The sequence below is a fragment of the Chiloscyllium plagiosum genome, unplaced genomic scaffold, assembly GCF_037043375.1.
Source record: "Chiloscyllium plagiosum isolate Xiang-an unplaced genomic scaffold, Cpla_swu_hap1 HiC_scaffold_23, whole genome shotgun sequence".
Classification (NCBI taxonomy): domain Eukaryota; kingdom Metazoa; phylum Chordata; class Chondrichthyes; order Orectolobiformes; family Hemiscylliidae; genus Chiloscyllium; species Chiloscyllium plagiosum.
The window spans coordinates 19533075-19558293 of NW_028270161.1; the positions used below are offsets into that span (position 1 = coordinate 19533075).

Consider the following 25219-nt stretch of genomic DNA (forward strand, 5'->3'; position numbering starts at 1 on the left):
CTACCCAAAATGCTGTGAATATTCAGTTCAGGATATTAAAGACCCATTTAGTAGGCTTTTGATTTTTTAAGTGAATTGATGGGTGTCAAATTCAGGAAAAACTGTCTTGAAATAGAACATCACTCCTGTTGTTAAATGATTTTGCAGGCTGTATGGCCCTTTGTTGCCGCTATTTCCTTTGCGCTCCTCTGTTGATTCCACCTCCTGCAATCATCTCTTTTTTTTACATTTTGGAAAATATCATGAGTGTACAATCTTCAGTTCTGGTTGTGTCTGCCCTTTTTATCCCCCATCGCCACCAACTGTTTCAGTTTTTTGCCCAGATCTTTCTGTACTCAAAGTCTGATATTGTCAGCTGTGATTGGAAGGGTGTCAAGAAAATTTAAAACCATTACGGGGGTGGGGCGGAGGAGAGACATTTGCTGAATGAGTGGGAACAAGATATTGACTCTTGTGCATGTTAAGTCCATCCTGATGCATACCAAGAGCAACATTGACTGATATTTTTCCAAAATCTGTGCCCAACTTCCATTTTCGCCTCTCTATCCTACTCTTCAGATTTTATTTTCCTGTGCTTTGATGAACTTGTTTTCATATTGAACTGTGCAAATAATGAGGCTGTGGTCAGAACTGTTGGAGAAGAGGAGATGCAGAACCCTGGAAATGTCAGCTGTGCAAGCTTTAAAATATGTTCATTAGTGCAAATATTCCCTTAAGCTATATTTTGAATACACATTAAGATACCCGTCCACCTGAATTATGATGACTTAATTGGTGACTACGCTGTGGAAGTGGTGGTGATGATGCTGTGGAAGATTAGTGAATAAACTATGCAAGCTTGCCATCTAGTGGATGGAGACAAAAAAACTTGATGCTGGAATCCAAGTACAGAGGAACCTCGATTATCCGAATATTTTGTTTGGATAATTGATTATTCGGTTAAGAGATTCAATGCCTTTCCTCTGGGGCTCTGAGTTTGCTATTAAGTCCGCTCCACGTTCAGGAGACTAGGCAGCAGCAAGCCTCTGCACCCCTGACCCCATCCTACACCGTCCTTCGCCCCCAAAAGCCCTCAACCTTGTTCAACTCCACCCCTTTTTCCCCCATCCCTGCCTGCTCCATAACTGTGTCCAACACCCCCCTTCCTCCCCAGACCCATCCAACACCGTCCATATCCCTGCCTGCCTCCACTCCATCTCCGGGGCAGCTGGACTGGGAACCAACAACAAGGCTGGTGCTGCTGTTTGGGGGGGGTGAGTTTCCAAATAGCGCGCGCGCACACACACGTATGCACGCATGTGCATATGTATGCACACATGTTTTACTGCAACTTTTTGGCAGGTTCCACTTTTGCCCTATACAGGACAGTTTGGAGAGATTATCTGGGGAAGGAACGTTTAGGGAACACACCTGTGTAGAACTCCAGGGAAAATGTGTGTGAGGAGAGAGAGAGAGAGGGCGGATAGTCAGTCATTTGGAGGCAGTGCCTGGGCTCCCATTAATGTCCAGGACTGTTCTCAGCAGCATTTCAGTAAGCTGAGTTCACTTTTAATCACTGTAAACAAAAGATGTGAACAGTGTTAGAAACATTACACCAAAGACATGCTTCCATCAGGACCTCGAGATCTCCTTCAGATAATCTGATATTTGGATAATTGAGGTTCCTTTGTAGACAGGCAGGATGCTAGAAGAACACAGCAAGCTAGGCAGCATCAGGATGTGGAGAAGTCGATGTTTCGGGTGTAACCCTTCTTCAGGACTGGGGATGGGTATTGGGGGAGCTGCAGATAAAGGGACTGGTGGGGCTAGGGTGGTGAAGTGGGGATAGGTGAAGACAGCTAGAGGGTACTATCTGGTTGATCAATGGGAAGAATGAATCCGGTAGTGGTTGGGAGGATTGTCGTTTGCTGCATTGGATGGCAAAGGAAATAATTTTGTAGTTGAATTGTTCCTTTGCTCATTGCGACCTCAATGTTGCACGTATCTTTGTAACACAGGGCAAAGTCTCCTTTAGCTGCCAGCCTCTGATAGTCGAATTAGTTCAGCAATTTTTCCTAAGCACCTGTTCCTATTTACAATATTCAATTTTAAGTAGTTGCTTTGGGAACAAGTTTGATGAATAGAATGTACTTCTTTGAACCTTTTACTCCTTTGAAATTTCTCCACTACTGGTCTAGCAGGTATGGCTCAAAGTGGACTAAAGTTCAACTTGTTTAGGTGATCTTCTGAATTCTGTACTTCCAGACCTGTGTAGTGTGGCTGCTCTTGCTGAGATAATTCAAAGTCTGCCATTCAACAAACAGATTTGTGAGAAGGAACTTGTTGGTAACTTTGTTTCCGATTCCATGATCTAAAGGATGCCTGCTGGTAAATACTGCTCTGAGGAAGTTTGTTCCATTTGGTCTGCCAAATTAGTAGGCAGGTAGTAGGTACATTGGCCAGGTTGTTGTGGAGTGATAATTGGTGTGCAGCGTTGATGGTTTCAGCAACTTCGGGTTTTCATTGGTTGGTCGATGTGTAGGGAATTGATGTCTGTGATGGTAGAAACCAGGTGAGGGATGTTGAATGGAATGCTCCATTTGTAATGTGCATTATGTGTAAGATGTATGTGTGAGACCTTTGCCACACAGATGTGTGATACTCTGCTGTGGAGTTAGGATAGTTGCTGAGGTGTGGAGTGTAGTGGCAGGTGCCCCCTGGTTGTTTCTGACTCTGTATGGTTTGCTGTTTTCTTTATATATTCCTAAATTGGCAAAGATCCATCAAGAGTTACTGAAGTATTTTGGATTGGAATCATGCTTTAGTTTCTGACCATCATATATATATGCACCAGAATTGCAGAGGTGGAATATATTGGGTATAGTTTTAGAGGGATTCATTGTGAGACTCCATGTACTCGTTGTAGCATCTTCGAGGATTAGGTCCAAGGTATTGAAGGATGGACCTGGAATGTCACAATAGAAGTCACCAGCATAGCTGAACTTAAAAAATAAAGTAGCACATTGTGACCTGTTGATCACAAAGGTTGGGAGTTCTTTTCATAAACCTTTGCAACCTGATCCCTTTTTTAAGGTTTGGGAAGAACGATTTTCAGTCTTGCTGCTGATGGACCATATCTCAGCTGAGCTGGCAGACCAACTCTTCAGCTAAAGATAAACCTTCATATCACTCAGAATACTCTATCTCTCTTATGTTGATAGATCTGCTAAAGAGCGTAAAATCCGGATCTGGAAAGATTATGTGGCTCCAACAGCTAACATGGATCAGAAGGACAAGCATTTTGTGGCCAAGGTTAGTGTTCTGCCCATCAGTAGATGGGGAGTGGATAAGTGCTCGGTTTTTATTTTCAAGTATATATTCTCGCTTTGAATTGAAGATGTTGTGGGCATCTTACTGACATAACCTCATTGCTTTTGTCAGTAAATGATTGCGTGGAGACATAAAATTGTAGTTTTGCAGAGGTGATTAGTTTTGATTTTTTTCCCCTCTTTATTCCACTTTAAATGGTGTGGTACCTTATAGTATGTTGCTGAGACCTGGTGTTGTTAGAGTCATATGGGAAGAGGTCCTTTAGCCTATCATGTCCACACTGATTATCAATCACATAGCTGCTCAAGTCCTATTTTCCAGCAGTAGGCTTGTATCCTTCAATGCTATTATTTTTCAAGCATTCAAGCTTTTTGATTCTAGCACATTTTCAGGCAGAGTTCCAGATACTCACCATACTCTGGGTGAAAAATTCTTATTAATTTCTCCTGAAGCACCCTGCCTCTTACCTTCTCTCCTGGTTGGTGACTCCTCGACTGTGGAAAATTTCTTCCTATTTATTCTTGTCTATGCCCCTCGTAAGTTTGTATTGATCAATCAGGCCTCCAAGGTCTGCTCCATTGGAAGGAAAACACTGTGTTCAGACTTGCAGCTACAAATCCCTGAAGTGTTTAAACTATGTTTTTGTTCTGCTGCTCCTGTAAAGCTTTACCTTTTGCGGAACTATCATTATGAAGTTGCTCTCATTAAGAATCCTTTATATTTTCCGTGGACATAAACTGATTCTTCACCATATTCAGATTTAATTATCTGACTAGGAGAAAGTGGGGACTGCAGATGCTGGCGATCAGAGCTGAAAAATGTGTTACTGGAATCGCGCAGCAGGTCAGGCAGCATCAAAGGAGAAGGAGAATCGACGTTTCGGGCATAAGCCCTTCTTCAGGAATGAGGAGGGTGTGCCAAGCAGGCTAAGATAAAAGGTAGGGAGGAGGGACTTGGGAAGGGGCGTTGGGAATGCGATAGGTGGAAGGAGGTTAAGGTGAGAGTGATAGGCCGGAGAGGGGGTAGGGGCGGAGAGGTCGGGAAGAAGATTGCAGGTCAAGAAGGCGGTGCTGAGTCTGAGGGCTGGGACTGAGAAAAGGTGGGGGGAGGGGAAATGAGGAAACTGGAGAAATCCGCATTCATCCCCTGTGGCTGGAGGGTTCCTAGGCGGAAGATGAGTCGCTCTTCCTCCAGGCGTCATGTTGCCATGGTCTGGCGATGGAGGAGGTCAAGGACCTGCATGTCCTTGGCGGAGTGGGAGGGGGAGTTAGTGTTCAGCCACGGGGCGCTTGGGTTGGTTGGTGCGGGTGTCCCAGAGGTGTTCTCTGAAATGTTCCGCAAGTAGGTGGCCTGTCTCCCCAATGTATAGGAGGCCGCAGCGGATGCAGTAAATGATGTGCGTGGAGGTGCCGGTGAATTTGTGATAGATATTGAAGGATCCCTTGGAGGGAAGTGAGGGGGGAGGTGTGGGTGGAAGTTTTGCATTTTTTGCGGTTGCAGGGGTAGGTGCCGGGAGTGGAGGTTGGGTTGGTGGGGGGTGTGGATCTGACAAGGGAGTCGCGGAGGGAGTGGTCTTTCCGGAATGCTGATAGGGGTGGGGAGGGAAATATATCCTTGGTGGTGGGGTTCGTTTGGAGGTGGCGGAAATGACAAAGGATGATCCGATGTATCTGGAGGCTGGTGGGGTGGTAGGTGAGGACTAGTGGGGTTCTGTCCTGGTGGCAATTGGAGGGGAGGGGTTCAAGGGTGGAGGAGATGCGGTGGAGAGCATAGTCAACCACGTCTGAGGGGAAATTGCGGTCTTTGAAGAAGGAGGCCATCTGGGTTGTTCGGTATTGGAATTGGTCCTCCTGGGAGCAGATACGGCAAAGGAATTGTGAATATGAGATGGCGTTTTTACAGGGGGCAGGGTGGGAGGAGGTGTAATCTAGGTAGTTGTGGGAGTCAGTCGGTATAGTATACATCCGTGTTGAGTCGGTCGTCCGAGATAGAGATGGAGAGGTCTACGAAGGGGAGGGAGGAGTCTGAGACGGTCCAGGTAAATTTGAGGTCGGGGTGGAAGGTGTTAGTAAAGTGGATGAACTGTTAAACCTCCTCGTGGGAGCATGAGGTAGCGGCGGTACAGTCATCAGTGTAGCGGAGGAAAAGGTGGGGGGTCGTGCCAGTGTAGCTCGGAAGATGGCCTGTTCCACATATCCAACGAAGAGGCAGGCATTGCTAGGGCCCATGCGGGTGCCCATGGCTACTCCTTTGGTTTGGAGGAAGTGGGAGCATTGGAAGGAGAAGTTGTTCAGAGTGAGGACCAGTTCAGTCAGTCGAAGGAGAGTATCAGTGGAAGGGTACTGGTTGGTTTGGCGGGAAAGGAAGAAGCAGAGGGCTTTGAGGCCTTCGTGATGTGGGATGGAGGTGTATAGGGACTGGATGTCCATGGTAAAAAGGCGTTGGGGGCCGGGGAAGCGAAATCATGGAAGAGGTGGAGGGTGTAGGTGGGGAGTTCTTGGACTAAGGGGGACAGGACCGTGTCAAGGTATGCAGAAATGAGTTCGGTGGGGCAGGAGCAGGTTGAGACAATGGGTTGGCCGGGGCAGTCGGGTTTGTGGATTTTGGGCAGGAGGTAGAAACGGGCGGTGTGGGGTTGTGGGACTATGAGGTTGGAGGCAGTGGATGGGAGATCCCCTGAGGTGATGAGGTTATGGATGGTCTGGGAGATGATGGTTTGATGGTGGGAGGTGGGGTCATGGTCGAGGGGGCAGTAGGAGGAGGTGTCCGCGAGCTGGTGTTTAGCCTCAGCAATATAGAGATCAGTGCGCCAAACTACCATCGCGCCTCCCTCGTTTGCCGGTTTGATGGTGAGGTTGGGGTTGGAGTGGTGGGCTGCACGTTCCGAGGGCGAGAGGTTGGAGTGAGTGAGAGGGATGGAGAGGTTTAGGCGGTCAATGTCACGGCGGCAGTTAGCTATGAAGAGATCGAGGGCGAGTAAGAGGCCAGCACGGGGTGTGTTGGAGGCGGGGGAAGAGGTCATCAGAGGGTGGGATCGTAACTCTATGCAATTGTAAAGATTCAAAGTTCTCAAAGATTACTGATAATTGATGATCGGGGCGGCACAATGGCTCAGTGGTTAGCACTGCTGCCTCACAGCACCAGGGTCCTGGGTGCAATTCCAGCCTCGGGCGACTGTCTGTGTGGAGTTTGCACATTCTCCCCGTGTCTGCTTGGGTTTCCTCTAGGTGCTCCGGTTTCCTCCCATAGTCCAAAGATCAGGAGAATTAGCCATGCTAAATTGTCCCATAGTTTTAGGTCAGAGGGAAATGTGTCTGGGTGAGTCACTCTTTGGAGGGTCGGTGTGGACTGGTTGGGCCGAAGAGTCTGTTTCCACACGGTAGGGAATCTAATCTAATCTTCACATGGTAAGTTTGACACAGTTGCTCATGTACTGCCCTGGGTCAGAAGGAATTGAGAAGTGATACCACACCAGAATGCAAGGAGACAAACTCAGCTATATTCTTTGTAATGGGAGAGACCAGTCTTTGCATGAGATGTTAACTGGAGGCATTGTTTTTTTTTACTGATTTTTGAAGCAAATGTTAATTGCCCTAGTGTGTTTTTTTAAACAGCTGTGGACTCCTTTGGTTAGCTCTATATGCATATCTTTCTCCAGCATCAAATCAAAGTTTACCTGGTATTCACTTTGCTTTTTGTAGGGATCCTGATGTATGTATAATGGCTTCAAAGTTTTTCTACATTTGAAAATGCCTCTTGATACTTACGCAAGTTATTGTTTGCTCCTTATTTTTATGCTTCACAAAAGAACAGGAAGTCTTAGAATGGTGCGCGCACAATGCCGATTTGCACATCAGATCTCCATCAGAGAGTCAGCATCCCCAACAATGCAGGACTTGGATTTTGCACTCCAGACCCTGTAGTGTAATCTGAATCCACAACATTTTAACTCAAAAAGATGAAGTCTTAATTGTTGATTTGTTTACTCAATTCATCATAATATTAGAATTGACTCAGTATTGTAAACACCGAGGAATATCTTTACTGGCAGAGCTGTTTGTAAAAATGCTTTTTGTTAAGTCACTGTATTCTTGGGCTGAAAAGCATAAAACCTCCTGCGTGATACTGGTACAAAAAGGAAAAAACTGTGCATATTGAAAACGTGAACAACAAGGAGAAATGTGGGAAATACTGAGCAAGTGAGTAAGGATTTGAGGAGAGAGGGGCAGACTTAACAATTTATCTCTAACTTTTCATCAGGATGTCCGTTTAATCAACTGTTCGTTCAGATGAGAGATCATAGATCTCAAATTTTAACTTTATTCTTCTCTCCACAAGTGCTTCCCAACATGACTATTTCCAGCTATTATTTGTTTCTGCTGTTCTGTCACTGGTCATAATATCCTTGAATGTGGTTTGAGAAAGACTTTGTTTTCTGGGCCACTGCAGAGAGACAGTACTATCTTATTGCCTTTTGGCACTTATGTAGGGTCACATTGGTGAAACACTTGTATGTATGTGTATTAATTTTTAGTAAGCTGGTTTAGCTGTTTGAATATTTACCTTGTGTGTTGTGGATTTGATAATGTTACAGGCTGAGGTCAAGAAGAAAAACAAGTGCTGCAACCTATGTAGTGATCTTTGAATTAGAACTGCACTATCAGACCTCAATACTGCAATATTAAAGCGTCAAAGTCCAGGAGCAGCATTTACTGTTTTTTTAATGCTGTTGCATTATTTTGGAACTTTGGAGAAGCAAAGAAGTTAAAACAAGATTACAACGGAATCTTGACCAGATGGGCCAATGGGCTGAGAAGTGGCAGATGGAGTTTAATTTAGATAAATGCGAGGTGCTGCATTTTGGGAAAGCAAATCTTAGCAGGACTTATACACTTAATGGTAAGGTCCTAGGGAGTGTTGCTGAACAAAGAGACCTTGGAGTGCAGGTTCATAGCTCCTTGAAAGTGGAATCGCAGGTAGATGGGATAGTGAAGAAGGCGTTTGGTATGCTTTCCTTTATTGATTAGAGTATTGAGTACAGGAGTTAAGAGGTCATGTTGTGGCTATATAGGACATTGGTTAGGCCACTGTTGGAATATTGCGTGCAATTCTGGTCTCCTTCCTATCGGAAAGATGTTGTGAAACTTGAAAGGGTTCAGAAAAGATGTACAAGGATGTTGCCAGGATTGGAGGATTTGAACTCCAGGGAGAGACTCAACAGGCTGGGGCCTTTATCCATGGAGCGTCGGAGGCTGAGGGGTGGCCTTATAGAGGTTTACATATTATGAGGGGGCATGGATAGGTTAGATAGAAAAAGTCTTTTTCCTGGCTTCTGGGAGTCCAGAACTAGAAGGCATAGGTTTTGGGTGAGAAGGGAAAGATATAAAAGAGACCTAAGGGGAAGCTTTTACACGGAGGGTGGTATGTGTATGAAATGAGCTGCCAGAGGATGTGGTGGAGGCTAGTACGATTGTGACATTTAAAAGACATCTGAATGGGTGTATGAATAGGAAGGATTTGGAGGGATATGGGCCAGGTGCTGACAGGTGGGACTAAATTGGGTTGGGATAGCTGGTCGGCATTGAGTTGGACCGAAGGGTCTATTTCTGTGCAGTACATCTGTGACTCTATTACGGCACTTCTAAAAGGGAGAGAAACAGACAAAGGCAGCACATGGTGAGTTCAGTGCAGGCGAGAGAGAGAAAAAAAGAAACCTGCACTGCTAACTGACACAGTAGTGAACCTGCGCAGTTACTGTCTTTGCTGTTTAAATTCACGTATCGCTGGACATCGGAGTGCACCTGGGGAAATTAATAAACAGTGATATTCACAACTAGTCTTGGAGGAACCTGTTTTGTCACAGCACAGAAATCGATAAGTGAATATGTTTTAGTGTGGCCTTACAGTAAGTCTGCAGTAGTGAGTAGAGTGGGTGCTTTCTTGATATGTTTTATTGAGATAGGTCTCTTGATTAGGTCTCTTAAGTATAAGCAATAAGTATTAAGTTAGCCTGGAGCAGTGTTTTGTAGAGGAATAAGACAGTGCTATTTTCTGGGTCTGTACTTTGGAAGAAGCAAAAATGGCCTCTGGCAGAGTGATATGCTCCTCTTGTCGAATGTGGGAGTTTAGGGAGAGATTACGTGTTAGAGGATTATATCTGCAATAAATGCTGTTGGTTGTGAATCCTATCAGATCGAATGGATCGGTTGGAGAGACAGTTAGAGGCAGTGAGGAACAAGGGGATATGATGGATGGCAGTCATAGGAAGGGGGAAAAGTCTCAGATACAGTCACACAGATGCTTTAACTCCAGGAAAGGTAACAGGTTTTGCAGGAGTCTTCTGTGGCTATTCCCATTTCAAACAAATATGATGTTTTGGAAAATGTAGGGGGTGGATTCTCAGGGGAATGTCGCACGAGACTGGCTCTAATGCAGTGAGGGGTACGTCAGGTTCCAAGAGATCAGTTGTGTTAGGGGACTCTCTAGTTCAAGGCACAGACAGATGTTTTTGTTGCAGCAGCGAAAAATCACAATGTGTGTTGCCACCCTGGTGCCAGGATCAAGGATGTCTCAGAGGGTGCAGAATGTTCTCAAGGGGGAGAGGGACCAGCACGATGTCATTGTACACATTGGAACTAACGACATAGGAAGGGAAAAGGATGAGATTCTGAAGGGAGATTACAGAGAGTTAGGCAAGAAGTTAAAAAGGAGGTCCTCGATAGTAGTAATATCTGGATTACTCCTGGTCATGCAAGCTAATGAGGGTAGGAATAGGAGGATAGAGCAGATGAATGCATGGCTGAGGAGCTGGTGAATGGGAGAAGGATTCACATTTTTGAATCATTGGAAGCTGTTTTGGGGTAGAAGTGGTGCAAGAAGGACGGATCGCACCTGAACTGGAAGGGGACTAATATGCTGGCAGGGATATTTGCTAGAGTTGCTCAGGAGGATTTAAACAATTTAAGGTGGGGGCATGGGACCAAGGAGATAGTGAAGAAAGAAATCAATCTGAGACTGATACAGTTGAGAAAAGAAGCAATTCAAACAGTCAGGGCAGGCAGGGACAAAGCAGAGAACAAGGCAAAACTGATAAACTGCATTTATATCAATGCAAGAGGCGTAACAGGGAAAGCAGATGAACTCGGGGCATAGTTAGGAACATGGGACTGGGTTATCAGAGCAATTACAGAAATATGGCTCAGGAACGGGCAGGACTGGCAGCTTAATGTTCCGGGATACAAATGCTACAGGAAGGACAGAAAGGGAGGCAAGAGAGACGAGGGAGTGAAGTTTTTGATAAAGGATGGCATTACAGCTGTCCTGAGGGAGGATATTCCCAGATATAGATCCAGGGACGTTATTTGGGTGGAACTGAGAAATAAGAAAGGGATGGTCATCACATTGGGATTTTATTATAGTCCTCCTAATAGTCGAAGCGAAATTGAGAAACCGGTTTGTGAGGAGATCTCAGTTATCTGTAAGAATAAAAGGGTAGTTATAGTAGGGGATTTTAATTTCCAAACATAGACTAGGACTGTCATAGTGTTAAGGGAATTTGTGTGTACAAGAAAATTTTCTGATTCAATATGTGGATGGACCTACTAGAGAAGGTGCAAAACTTGACCTACTCTTGGCAAATAAGGCAGGGCAGGTGACTGAGGTATCAGTAGGGGAGCACTTTTGGGCCAGTGACCAAAGTTCTACTAGTTTTAAAACAGTGATGGAAAAGGATCAACCAGATCTAAAAGTTGAAGTTCTAAATTGGAGAAAGGCCAATTTTGACAGTATTAGGCAAGAACTTTCAAAAGCTGACTGGGGTCAGATGTTCGCAGATAAAGAGATGGCTGGAAAATGGGAAGCCTTCAAAAATGAGATAATGATAGTCCAGAGATAGTATATTCCTGTTAGGGTGAAAGGAAATGCTAGTAGGGGTAGGGAAAGCTGGATGATAGAGAAATTGCGTGTTTGATTAAGAAAAAGAAGGAAACAGATGTCAGGTATAGGCAAGATAGATCGAATGATTTTTAGAAGAGTATAAAGGCAGTAAGAATATACTTGAGAGAAATCAGGAGGGCAAAAAGGGGACATGAGATAGCTTTGGCAAATAGAACTAAGGATAATCCAAAGGGTTTTGACCCTGAAGGACAATAGGATAACTAGGGAGAGAATAGGGTCCCTCAAAGATCAGCAAGGCATGTTTTACGTGGAGCCGCAGGAGATGGGGGAGATATGAAACGAGTATTTTGCATCAGTGTTTACTGTGGAAAAGGATATGGAAGATATAGACTGTAGGGAAATAGATGGTGACGTCTTGAAAAATGTCCCTATTACAAAGGAGGAAGTGCTGGATGTCTTGAAACGCATAAAAGTAGATAAATCCCCAGGACCTGATCAGGTGTACCCTAGAACTCTGGGAAGCTAGGGAAGTGATTGCTTGGCCCCTTGCTGAGATATTTGTATTATTGATAGTCACAGGTGAGGTGCTGGATGACAGGAGGTTGGCTAATGCAGTGCCACTATTTAAGAAAGGGAACTATAGACCAGTGAGCCTGACGTCGGTGGTGGACAAGTTGTTGGAGGGAATCCTGAAGGACAGGATGTACATGTATTTGGAAAGGCAAGGACTGATTAGGGATCATCAGCATGGCTTTGTCCTTGGGAAATCATGTCTCACAAACTTGATTGAGTTTTTTGAAGAAGTAACAAAAAGGATTAATGAGGGCAGAATGGTGAATATGATCTATATGGACTTCCGTAAAGCGTTTGACAAGGTTTCCCATGGATGACTGGTTAGCAAGGTTAGATCTCAGGGAGAATTAGCCATTTGGATACAGAACTGGCTCAAAGGTAGAAGACAGAGGGTGGTGGTGGAGGGTTGTTTTTCAGACTGGAGGCCTGTGACCAGTGGAGTGCCACAAGGATCGGTGCTGGGTCCACTACTTTTCACCATTTATATAAATGATTTGGATGCGAGCATTAGAGGTATTGTTAGTAAGTTTGCCGATGGCACCAAAATTGGAGATGTAGTGGACAGTAAAGAGGGTTACCTCCGATAACAGTGGGATCTTGATCAGATGGCCAATGGGCTGAGAAGTGGCAGATGGAGTTTAATTTAGATAAATGCATTTTGGGAAAGCAAATCTTAGCAGGACTTAATGGTAATGTCCTGGGGAGTGTTGCTGAACAAAGAGACCTTGGAATGCAGGTTCATTGCTGCTTGAAAGTGGAGTCACAGGTAGATAGGGCAGTGAAGAAGGCATTTTGTATGCTTTTCTTTATTGGTCAGAGTATTGGGTATAGGAGTTGGGAGGTCCTGCTGCGGCTGTACAGGACATTGAGCTGCTAGAGGAAGTGATGGAGGCTAGTACGATTGCAACATTTAAAAGGCATCTGGATGGGGATATGATCAGGAAGGGTTTGAAGAAATATGGGCCGGGTGCTGGCAAGTGGGACTGCTTGGGTTGGGATATCTGGTCAGCATGGACGAGTTGGACCGAAGGGTCTGTTACTGTGCTGTACATCTGTGACTCAACTCTATGATTTGGAAATGCTGGTGTTGGACTGGGGTGTACAAAGTTAAAAATCACACAACACCAGATTATAATCATACAGGTTTAATTGGAAGCACAGTAGCTTTTGGAGCAACACTCCTTCATCACGTGGTTGTGGACGACACAATTGTAAGGCACAGAATTTATTGCAAAAATTTACAGTATGATGTAACTGAAATTATACATTGAAAAATACCTTGATTGTCTGAGTCTTTCATCTGTTCAAATGCCATGATAGTTTCACTTCTTCCATTTGTAAATCTCTCAACTTTTTAAAAAAAAAGTTGCATTCTCAGGTTAACTGTAACAATGGTGTTAGCTAGACAATATGTTGAACAATATGTCAATATATTGTCCAGCTAACACCAATTGTTACAGTTAACCTGAGAATGCAACTTCTTCAAAAAAAAATTTTGTGATTTACAAATGAAAGAAGTGAAACTATCATGGTATTCGAATAGATGAAAGACTCAACAGACAATCAAGGTATTTTTCAATGTATAATTTCAGTTACATCATACTGTAAATTTTTGCTATAAATTCTGTGCCTTACAATTGTCTTCCACAAACACCTCATGAAAGAGCGGCGCTCCGAAAGCTAGTGTGTTGGACTTGAACCTGGTGTTGTGATTTTTATCGATGGAGAGCTTTGAAATATAGTAAAATAGATTTGTAGACTGTGGAGTTTGTGTTGACACAAGAGGGTGCTGTTGAACCATAGATAACTGTGGTTACCTTAATACGTCAATTAATGTCGTGCTACCTTTGAAAGTGATATAGTCCAATATGTAAATTCTCCAAATCTCACGAAATTGCTACAATGACTTTCTACATTGAGAGTACTTTGTTCATTGTGAATGTGTGAGAATTTTACAGCAGTAGTCACTGGAGAGCATTTGGAAATGGACATGCGTGTTGACCTCATTATGCATTCATTCCTATTTCATTTGTACTGAGGCTAATTGTAATTTTTTGGACTAAGGTTGAATAATTTGATGCAATCCATTCTATAATGGTGTTGGTACCTCATTACACAGTACAGTTCACACTTGATTTGCTGTTAGATCTTTTTCATATGAGTTTTAACAACCAGCCCTTGAGTTGGAGGTGGAGTGAAGGACTTGTGATTTGACACATATTTTACATGTCACTTGGATGGGGAATGATGAAAGTGAGGTTTAATTAGATAGGATTGATTGACCAAATGCAAGTTTGTGATGGCGCAGGCAATAAATCTGATTAAGGAATTGGTGCTTCACTGGTAAAGTTCGAATCCGTTGAAGATCTGAAGCAATCAATTTAAACCCATTTGACATTTTGGGAAGTTGGTAAGCAGATACAAGCTGTAATTTATTTTGTTAAACTCAACAATTGACATGGTAGATCAACATTACTCAAAACCAGGTTCTCTTGTAACCTGACAGCAATTCAGAAGGAATGTCATCGTGGGGTGAAGACAGGAAATTTTGTATTTTATGTTGTGCCTTGTTGATTGTGAATAATTGTTAATCACTTTATTTTGAAGTGCAGTCATATCATACTCCAGTCATTTTAAGTATAGCAAAACTCCACAGCCATAAGAAGATGGTCAGTTCATGTTTTAAATTTGGGATTGGTGTGGAAGAACTTTTAGCTCTTCATAAGTGCCATGGAATTTTGATATTTGACTTACTGGAACAGACAAACATTGCCTGCCTTTAGCACCATGACTAAAATGTGGCTCTTCTGATAGTATTCCTCTGCTGGAATGCCAGCTTAGGTTATGGAACCCAGGAATGAGTCTTGTAATGAGTCAGGAACGGCATGCACAGGGCAGGGAGCAGAGGGATACAGACCCTGAGAGAATAGGCGACAGGTTTTGATAGGGGATCGGAATCGGCGCAGGCTTGGAGGACCTGTCCTATGTAGTAATTTTCTTTGTTCTATTCATGGGATGTGGCTGCCTCAGGCTAGGTCAGCATTTATGGCCCTGAGGACAGTTAAGTGTCAACTACATTGCAGTGGGTCTAGAGTTACATGTAGACCAGACCAAGCAACCATAGCAGTTTTCTTCTGAAAAGGACATTAGTAAACCAGGTCGGTTTTCACAACAATGGACGATGGTTTCATAGTGAGTTAGTCTTAATTCCAGATTCTTATTGATTCAAATTCTACCATCCACTATGGCAGAATTCAAACACATTTTCCCACAAAGTTACTTGGATTAGTAGTATAGTGATAATTCCACTAGGCAATCACTTCCTCAGTGCATCACAGTCACAAAAAAATCAAATGGATAAACTGGACAAAATATCTTTCAATCATGGTAATTTCTTGTGACTCATTCATTCGATTTCAAGGATTAGAAAGGGCTTTCTGAGACTTTTCCCTTTCTGAATCAGCTGAGGGCACTCTTCCTTCTTTTTGCCTTGCTTGGCAGCCTCCGCTGCATTACAAATCTATAGATGCCACAAACCCTCCAAGTCATCAAAGTGGCCATTCTTGATGGTGAATATACACAATGAATCACAGCATGAAAGAAGTGAGAAGCACAAGACAGGCAAAGCCAAAAATCGGGTTGAGTATCTTCCAATAAATTAACCATTATAAAGGCCGTGGAAGACTCATCTTCTACATTACCCAAAGATATTGGCACTGAGGCAGTGGGAATATCAACTTACAGTTAAAGATATTTACAACATTGCCATAAAGTATGGTGTCACTATTGCATCATCACCTCTGAACTAAACAACTCCCCAACATTTGTATTCGAAATCATTTAAAAAGCGGTAACTACTCCTTTAAAAAGATCTTCTCTCAGATTATTTTTACATTTTTCTATATAAAAAAATTAATAAAACTACTGTCAGCAATAACCATATCTTGAGAGGCGAAGATGCCTCCCAAGCACTCATTGTAGAATTTTGCTGTCTGACATTCCATAGTTCACACCCAAGAGAGGCTGAGATACCAAGAATGAAATATAGAAAACCTCAAGAAGAAAGATCCAACCTTTTGCTGTCTTAGTCATTGCACCTGATTAAATAAGTTTAAGGAATCACTGATATTATTGGTTGTGGAATCTACAGGACAGATGAGAGAAACAGTAGAGAATCACCTTTGTTTCAATATTTTTGTGGAACCTAGGAGGAAAGAAAAAGTAAAATATTGCTTTCAACAAACCTCCTTAATTCAGTGTTGGAGAAGTCAGATGGTTACAAGACTCTGAACACCCAGAGGGTCTCTGGTTTAACAGTCCAGCAATAATACCACTAAGCCATCTGCCTCTCAATGCTGTTAGTGAGTTTCAGATTTTGACTCCGCAGCACTGAAGAAATAATGATGTATTTCCAAGTCAGGGTAGCGAGTGGCTTGGAGGGGAATTTGCAGTCAGTGGTGTTCCTGTGAATTTGCTGCCCTTGCCCATCTAGATGATAGTCCTGTGTTTGGAAGGTGTTGTCTAATGAGTCTTGGTAAAGTTCTGGGCAGTATATCTTGTCGATGGCACGCTGCTGCTACTGAACATTGGTGGAGAGAGTGAATGTTTGTGAATGTGGTGCTGTTCAAGTGGGCTGCTTGTTTTGGATTTTTAAGTTTGTTGAATATTATGAGAGCTGCACTCATCTAAGCATGTGGTGAGTATTCTATTATAGTACTGAGTTGCGCCTTGTAGGTCATGAACTGGCTTTGGCAGTGTCACGAGAAGATGTCTTTACGATAGTATTCCAAGCCTCTAGTCTGTATTTATATGGCCAGTCCAGTTCTGTTCCTGTTCAATGGTAACCTCCAGGATGTTGATAGCGGAGGGTCCAGTAATGGTATTGTCATCGAATGTCAGGACGTGATGGTTAGATTCTCTTTTGTTGGATATGCTCATTGCCTGGCATCTGTGGTGTGAGTGTTATTTGCTACTTGTCAGCCCGAACCTGGATATTGTCCAGATCTTGCTGTGGTTATTGATTTGATTTAAAAAAAAATTATTCAGTAGTAAATCTCCAGTGTTCTACAGCACTGAGTTTTCTTTTAAACAAAAACTCCAAAGTTGCTCATACACACCTAAAGTTGCACACTGGAGTAGCATTGATCAGCAATGCAGCCTTATTTCAAAGCACACATGTGTTTTAGGTGCTCCCATAACTAACAGATCAAAGCTCAGTTGCCACATCCAGTTTTCAATGGTGATGGACATTAAAAACCAAACTAAGTAGAAATGGTGGCTGAAAATGTGTTGCTGGAAAAGCGCAGCAGGTCAGGCAGCATCCAAGGAGCAGGAGAATCGACGTTTCGGGCATGAGCCCTTCTTCAGGAATGAGCCCTTCCTCATTCCTGAAGAAGGGCTTCTGCCCGAAATGTCGATTCTCCTGCTGCGCTTTTCCAGCAACACATTTTCAGCTCTGATCTCCAGCATCTGCAGTCCTCACTTTCTCCAAGTAGAAATGGTGAGGAACACAGTGCATTAGGGCAAAAGGCAAGGCTGAAGAATTTGCATGAATCTTAAGCCAGAAGTATTGAGTGAATGATGTACTTGACTCCTTTCAGAGGTCTCCAGTGTTCAAGATGCCAACCTTCAGCCAATTTGATTGACTCCAATCCAATTATTAAGAAACCTGCTGCAGGAATTGGATACTTATTCTATGGCCTCTGTCACATTCTCGCAGTAGAACTCCATAACCAATAAGAGGACAATGTAGAACTTCAAGAGCTGTATTTCTCAGTTGGTGTGATGTACAATTCTGCATGCATGGATTGATCACAGTGGGCACTTATAATGGCAGTAGGCTTGTGTGTATTTGGGATGAATACTTTAAGTATTGTTTCATCCCCTGTCTGGGTGACATCTTCAGTGTTTTTGAGCCTCCTATGAAGCACTGCACTGCTGTAGTGTGCCTTCTGAAATTTATTTGGTTCTGTTCCTGCTGCTCTCAGTTGCCAGTTCCCGTTGTTTGTTGTAGTGGCTGCTACATTGGGTCTAGATCTATGTGTTTGATTGAGTGCCACATAGTGACTTTGTTTAGGACAAACAATCTCTAGGTATTTGCAAGTTGGACAGTAAGAGTGTAATTCTTTTATTTTGGTATGTTTGACTATTCCCAATATTTCTGTACTGCAGTTAATGATTATCGTTCCATGGTATTTTGACTATTGTAATGCCAAATAGTGGAAAACCAACTCAAATGATTTAGAGTAGTAAAACACTCCAAGAAGTTTCACAGGAGTGTAATACAAAACCATTTGCCATTGAGCAACATAAGATAGTATTAAAGGTGACCAAACACTTAATTAATGAAGTCATTCTTCAGGAATGTCTGAAAGGAAAAGAGGTATGAAAACAGTTACTCTGGTAGAGCTGGAAGCTTAGATTCATCTTCAGCTGGAAAATAATTTGTACAGCCATTAAAAGTATCTGGTGCTCTTAATAGTATTAAATGTATGTTGCAGATGTTCTGAATGCATAATGAACATTGCACAGAATAGTCAGTCTGTTGAAATAATCCCATTATCTGTTCTTTTGTTTCAGGTTATGCAAATCGTGAATGCAGATGCAATGGTGGTAAAGTTGAATTCAGGTGAACAAAAGACCATCCACCTATCCAGCATTCGGCCTCCGAGGCTCGAAGGAGAGGTTAACCAGGTGAGTAGTCTGATTTAGATGGGATGGGGGGGGATATTAGGGTCGAGAGTGTGCTGTTGAAAAAGCACAGCAGGTCAGGCAGCATCCAAGGAGCAGGAGAATCTATGTTTCGGGCATCAGGATTCCTGATGAAAGGCATCAGGAATGCTGCCTGACCTGCTGTGCTTTTCCAGAACAATGCTCTCGACTCTGATCTCCAGCATCTGTAATCCTCATTTTCTCCCTGTATTGGATATTGGATTGTTAACTCTGGCTATTGAATTTGAATTACGCTTGTTGTTGTACTAAAAAAGACCCACGTTTTTCAGGATAATGCAGCAATCATTATTGCTTGTTACACCTATATATCTTGCTATCAATTAAATGAGCAAGTTGTATAATGGTGACGTTATCCTCTTGTTTCACCTGAATGAGAGAATGTGTCGAGTGTGAAACATTTACTTATTGCTGCTGCAAAACACAATATACCTATGCTACTAAGCTATTTTGTCACTAGCAATATAGAAATATCAATGTATCCAGAGAAAGAAGAAATATCCTGACTACTTTGTGTTTAAAAATAATAATCCCCCCCAAAAAAACTGTTAATTTTCATTGATTATAGCAGCCAATTGACATTTGATTGTTGGATCACAAAACTGATGGCACCTTCTGTTGTATCTTCTGTGCTCTTCAAATGTTCTGTTTTTTCTTAAAATGTAAGATGCTGGAAGCACTTGTGTCAGGCAGCATCTCTTGGGAAAGAAAGGTTTTACATCTTGGGTAGATGATCTTTTCATTCTGATGCAACTGTACAGATATTGCAATCACTATGAGAAAAATTAATGCTGACTGACCTGTTTCATATAAATGTGCACTAAGTAAACCAATAGCTTGTATTTTCTATTCACAAATGCTGACTGTTTACTGTTATCTTACAATATTTGCACTCTTCCCTCCTTAATTCATCCTGTAATATGCTTGTGGGTGGTACTGGCTGCTCTTGACATGCCTTTAGATTTATCAAAACTGTTCTGCCATCCCTTTTCCATTACTTCAGTGGAATGTTGATCATGCCAGGCCCTACTGGGGAGAGAATGTTTATGCACATATGTAGTATAGAAAAGTGTATTTTTTTGGCACAATTCTGGAATCCTGTCATTGGTACCATTTGGCTACCCAAGTCAGTGCTCTGGATTGAGAACTCAGATTTTTGATAACCTGGCATTTTCTATTATTGCAATGTCCAGTAAGTTTATGCCACTAAGCTAGTGATTGGTTTTTTTAAGAAAATGATTTTGTGCAGTTATTTCTGCATGTTAATTTAAATTTGTATATACTTGAAGAACTTGAGAGCAATTTATCTAATCCTATCCTTAGACAAATTATTTATAACTTAAGGCAAATTCCAGGTTTTTAAAATCTGATAAATGTTATAATGTGTTTATAATAAGAGTTGGTTCTTTCTCTTAAGCTGACATTCTAAATAATTTGTGAAAACAATTGAAGAAACATGTCTTGATTGAAATTACATTGGGTTGCTGAAAATTCCACCTCAATCAAGCACTGTACTTGAAACTTCAGCATATTATGTATTTTTTATTGTTTATGTGCAGTGTTTGTTTCTTCCACTCAATCGTGGGCTGTTGATACCACTGAGACGGCAGTTATTGCCCATCCGAGTTGGCCTTGATGCAGTGGTGGTGAGGTGCTGCCATGAACTGCTGCAGACCATTTGGAGTATTTAGACCCACAATGCTGTTAGCGAGTTGCTAGAGTCCTTTCGACTTTGGTTAAATGTACTGAGTAAGTAGGAAAGCACAGCCTAGATTTTGAAGTGGATTTGACAGTTAGTGCAATTCATGTTCAAATTGGAAGACGTTGATTGAGTGACTGTAATAGTCTGTTTGAAATACAGTATTGTTAACTTGCTCTATCTTTATTTTTTTAAAATATGCCAGCTTTCTGTTGCCAAAGAATCATGTATTGCAAATGAAGAAAAATGGCAATATAAAAATACATTTAACAGCAGCTGTCACGCTGTCAGCTTGTTAGTTAACATTTTAGACACTACTGCTTCATATGTCAATCTGCTTTCTTGTTACTTCATGTGGTTTTAACACAGCTGTATCCTGAACTCCCTATTTGATTCCTAAAGACATTTTTAAACTAAGCAGTGCCTATTAATACATTTATTACTATCTATTCATCATCAAAAATCATTATTAAATTTAATATTTAATTTATTTCATTTAATTTTGGGTGGTGCTACAATTCTGAAGAATGATCCTAAAGCATTAGGCTGAAGAAATTGCTGTGCCCCATAATGCAAAAGCTGAATTAATACCAGTAGCAATGGTCATTAATCTTAACTACTTCTGTATTGACTAGACATGTTCATTCAGCTTCCTCATACTGTTAAGTTCAGTAAATTTTCCAAGCCACTAGTTCTAGTAGTATAATTGTCACTTGCTGGTTTAAAGGAAAAGAATTGTTCTAAGAAACTGAACAAAAGTATTTTAAGGTCTCAATTGTTTTATAACAAACTTGTATGCACGTCTGATCAGGAAAGGTGAGGAGAGCACTGTAGAGATTTGAATTATTACAGGTTCTATGCTATGTGCTAAAGTGAGTTCCACTGAGAAGCCATCTGCTAATCATTCTTAGTTGGAGCATTGTTTGCTGTGCAGGCTGCTGGAGGAACGGAGCTTTCCTAAAATAGGATTTTGACACTTGGAACATTTTGCAGTATACTTCACACTTGCTGTTTGCAGTGTTGTGTTTTATTTTGCTTAGTGTTGCCCCAAAATAGTCACTTCTCAATTCTTCTGCTGTTGATATTGTGAATCTAGTGACAGGCAAGACCTGGCTGAATTGGTATGAGAAGTCATATTAATTAAAAGTGGTATTTTGACCCAGGAATGACATGGGAAAATAAGATGCTGATTGCATCTAATTGAAAACTAAATTAGAGTCCTTAATGAATTCTTATTGAAGTTCCTGTTGACATACTATTTAAGAAATAGTTGTTAAAAACCTCATTTTACTGTCCATTGACCTTTTAATTGCAAGTTAACATAACAGATTCAAGAATAGCTCTTCCCCACTTTCTTCGACTTCCAAATGAGTATCTCAAATTTCACATTTAATATTGGTGTTACTCCTTGTGTACCTTCTCAGTAGCTGTTACGTTGCATTCCTCACTTGGTTCTCTTACCCTTATGCACTTTGGTATGATTTGCCAGTACTGCACACAAAATGAAACTTTTCACTGTACATGTGACAATAAAATCAAATTGAATCATCAGTTGGGCATGGTGTCTCTGGAAAAGTTGCAGCATTATTGGGAAAGCTGATTTGAATCCTTCAGTTTTCTGATCATCCCAGTTAGGGCTTCATTTGGAAAGGCAAGGACTGATTAGGGAGAGTCAACATGGCTTTGTGCATGGAAAATCATGTCTCTCAAACTTGATGGAGTTTTTTGAAAAAGTAACAGAGGATTGATGAAGGCAGGGTGGTAGATGTGATCTATATGGACTTGAGTAAGGCATTCGACAAGGTTCCCGATGGGAGACTGGTTAGCACGGTTAGATCTCACTGAATAAAGGGAGAACTAGCCATTTGGATACAGAACTGGCTCAAAGGTAGAAGACCGAGGGTGGTGTTTTTCAGACTGGAGGCCTGTGACCAGTGGAGTGCCACAAGGATCAGTGCTGGGTTCTCTACTTTGTCATTTACATAAATGATTTGGATGCGAGCATAAGAGGTACAGTTCGTAAGTTTGCAGATGATGCCAAAATTAGAGGTACAGTGGACAGCGAAGAGGGTTACCTCAGATTACAACGGGATCATGATCAGATGGGCCAATGGGCCGAGAAGTGGCAGATGGAGTTTGATTCACATAAATGTGAGGTACTGCATTTTGGGAAAGCAAATCTTAGCAGACCTTAAACACTTTATGGTGAGGTCCTAGAGTATTGCTGAACAAAGAGACCTTGGAGTGCAGGTTCATAGCTCCTTGAAAGTAGAGTTGCAGATAGACAGGATAGTGAAGAAGGCGTTTGGTATGCTTTCTTTTATTGGTCAGAGTATTGAGTACAGGATTTGGGAGGTCATGTTGCGGCTTTACAGGACATTAGTTAGGCCACTATTGGGATATTGCGTGCAATTCCGGTCTCCTGCCTATTGGAAAGATGTTGTGAAACCTGAAAGGTTTCAGAAAAGATTTACAAGGATGTTGCCAGGGTTGGAGCATTTGAGCTATGGGGAGAGGCTGAACAGGCTTGGGGCTGTTTTCTCTGGAGCGTCAGAGGCTGAGGGTTGACCTTATAGAGGTTTACAAAGCTATGAGGGGCATGGGTAGGGTAAATAGGCAAAGTCTTTTCCCTGGGGTCGGGGAGTCCAGAACCAGCGGGCATAGGTTGAGGGTGAAAGGGGAAGGATATAACAGAGGAAGTGGTGGAGGCTGGTACAATTGCAGCACTCAAAAGGTATTTAGCTGGGTATATGAATAGGAAGGGTTTGAGGGATATGGGCCGGGTGCTGGCAGGTGGGACTAGATTGGGTTGGGATATCTGGTCGGCATGGACGGGTTGGCCCGAGGGGTCTGTTTCCATGCTGTACATCTCTATTACTCTATAAGTGCAGTCTGTTTTTCTAAAGCAGGTCAGTTTTGTCTGGTGTGAAATTGTCAGAAAGTTGAAAAGAATGGACTTGGGAAATAGTAGTAATCTTGTACTAATGTTGGAGGAAAACTTTGCTGAATAAAATATAAAGATCTGGATAACCTCAGACGACTTGTATGGAATTGATTCATGAAGTAAATTCTGTAAGCTGTTCTACATATTAAACTACTTTTGTGATCAAGGGTATGAGATTTCATGGGTGTTGGTTTATTTTCTGAAGGAGGTTTGGAAATTAATCCAGTCCTTCCAGAGCTATAACTTTTAAATCAATGTATACCATGGCAGGTGACTGCAAGGATCCCGAAGTGTTAATAGAAGTTTGTTTATATTGTGGAGTTTATGAAATAGTGACAAAACGTTAAATCAGTAGCTGTAGCAGAATCTAGGATGAGCTAAGTTTTTTTCTATTTTAGTCAAAAAGCTTTTGGGCTCAGTTTGATGGAGACCCTATTTTGGCCACATACAAGATATAGTTCCTGTCTAGGAGATTGATAAGAGTAGTTAGGGCATAAGATATCCACAATGAAGGGTTATATTTAGCTGTGTTAATCTTATTTCTTTTGTGTAATAACTTCTGTTTTATGTTAAAATAAAATCTGCTGTTTGCACTAATGATTCCATGAAAGACTGTCATGCTCACTAAAATGAAATCTATCAAGCAAGATTTCATTCTGGGCTCTGACTTGTCTAACAGTAACATCAGCTGGGATTATAACACTTTGGATTTGGCAAACAAACTGAAGCCACAATGGAATGGAACAGTTATGTGATTTAGAGCAGTGGTGCTTTATATATTTTTAAATGTGAGAAGTGTTAACTAACTCACCTTTTTCTCTTCCATCACTTCTTGACTTGGAACAGTGGTGGTGAGCTGTCACTGTGCTCCTTACATCTACATTAAAGAGGAGGTGAGGTTAAAAGGAGATCTAAATAAAGCACTTGAAATTCATGAGTTTTAATAGAATAATTAGGGACAAACTAATTAAAAATTAAACAATACAGTTTAAGGTAATTAACAAAAATGGCTGATGTTATAATCTGGAATGAAATGCTTGTTGATGGAAATTTTTGTTGAATCTGTTATCAGAAGGAAATTGCATCATTACCTGAATGATTAGAAGTTGCAAGGTATGGAGAAGCAGCAGAGGCATGAGACACATTTGTATGGCTTTTTCCAAGAATGAGCACAGATATGATGAGCTGAATAGCTTCCTTTTTAGCCTCTGTGATTCTGTAACCGTGTTAGTTTAGAAATTCCAGGATCTTAATTAATCGACAGTGTTGTGAGCCTTTTGTGACCCTCAGTTAATGGGGCAAGGGGATCCACTGAAGAATTTTGTGGATTAAGACTTAACATGTGGTCTCTCTGCAGGCAGTTATTATTTAGTAGCGTCATTTATACCTCCCCTAACAGAGAGGGTGACACAACAAATAGTCTGATCTTGCAATAGAATGCACCCCTTCACTTTATTCACTGAAGCACAATCATAGCTGTATGCAGATAAATGTTTCAGCTTTTTTGTACTGATGCACATTCATGCCTTGCTAGTTTAGTTAATTACCTTTGCTTCCATTTAATACTTGGTATCTCCAAGTGAAACAATCTTGGGACTGACTGGCTAGTAGTCTCAAGAATTCATCTAGTTACATTTTGACAGACTTAATGGATCTCTTTCTACCAGTAGGCAAGTTATTCCAGTACCACTCTGCAACATTGAGGGCCAAAGATTACTGACCTGTGGAACCAATCTGAACCCCATTTATTCAGCACTATTTCATCCATATGTCCATCCAATGACTATTTAAATACCCTTAAAGTTGATGAGTCTACTACAGTTGCAGACATACTTTCCATGCCCCTACTACTGAGTAAAGAAATTACCTCTTACATCTGTTCTATATTTATCACCCCTCAATTTAAAGCTATGTCCCCTAGTGCTAGCCATCATCATCCGAAGAAAAATGCTCTTGCTGTCTAACCAATCTAACCCTCTGATTATCTTATATGTCTCAAATAAGTCACCTCTCAACCTCCTCTCTAACGAAAACAGCCTCAAGTCCCTCAGTCTTTGCTCATAAGACCT

At 41.8% G+C, this 25219-nt stretch overlaps 1 protein-coding gene across 1 annotated transcript in view; it reads left to right on the forward strand.

The window, feature by feature from the left end:
- snd1 (staphylococcal nuclease and tudor domain containing 1) overlaps nucleotides 1–25219 on the forward strand; it is an 890588-nt gene that overhangs the window by 58862 nt on the left and 806507 nt on the right. Inside the window, exons 9-10 of the mRNA XM_043713955.2 lie at nucleotides 3201–3291; nucleotides 18358–18471. Coding sequence (XP_043569890.2) covers nucleotides 3201–3291; nucleotides 18358–18471 — 205 coding nt within the window. The remainder of the gene's footprint in view (nucleotides 1–3200; nucleotides 3292–18357; nucleotides 18472–25219) is intronic.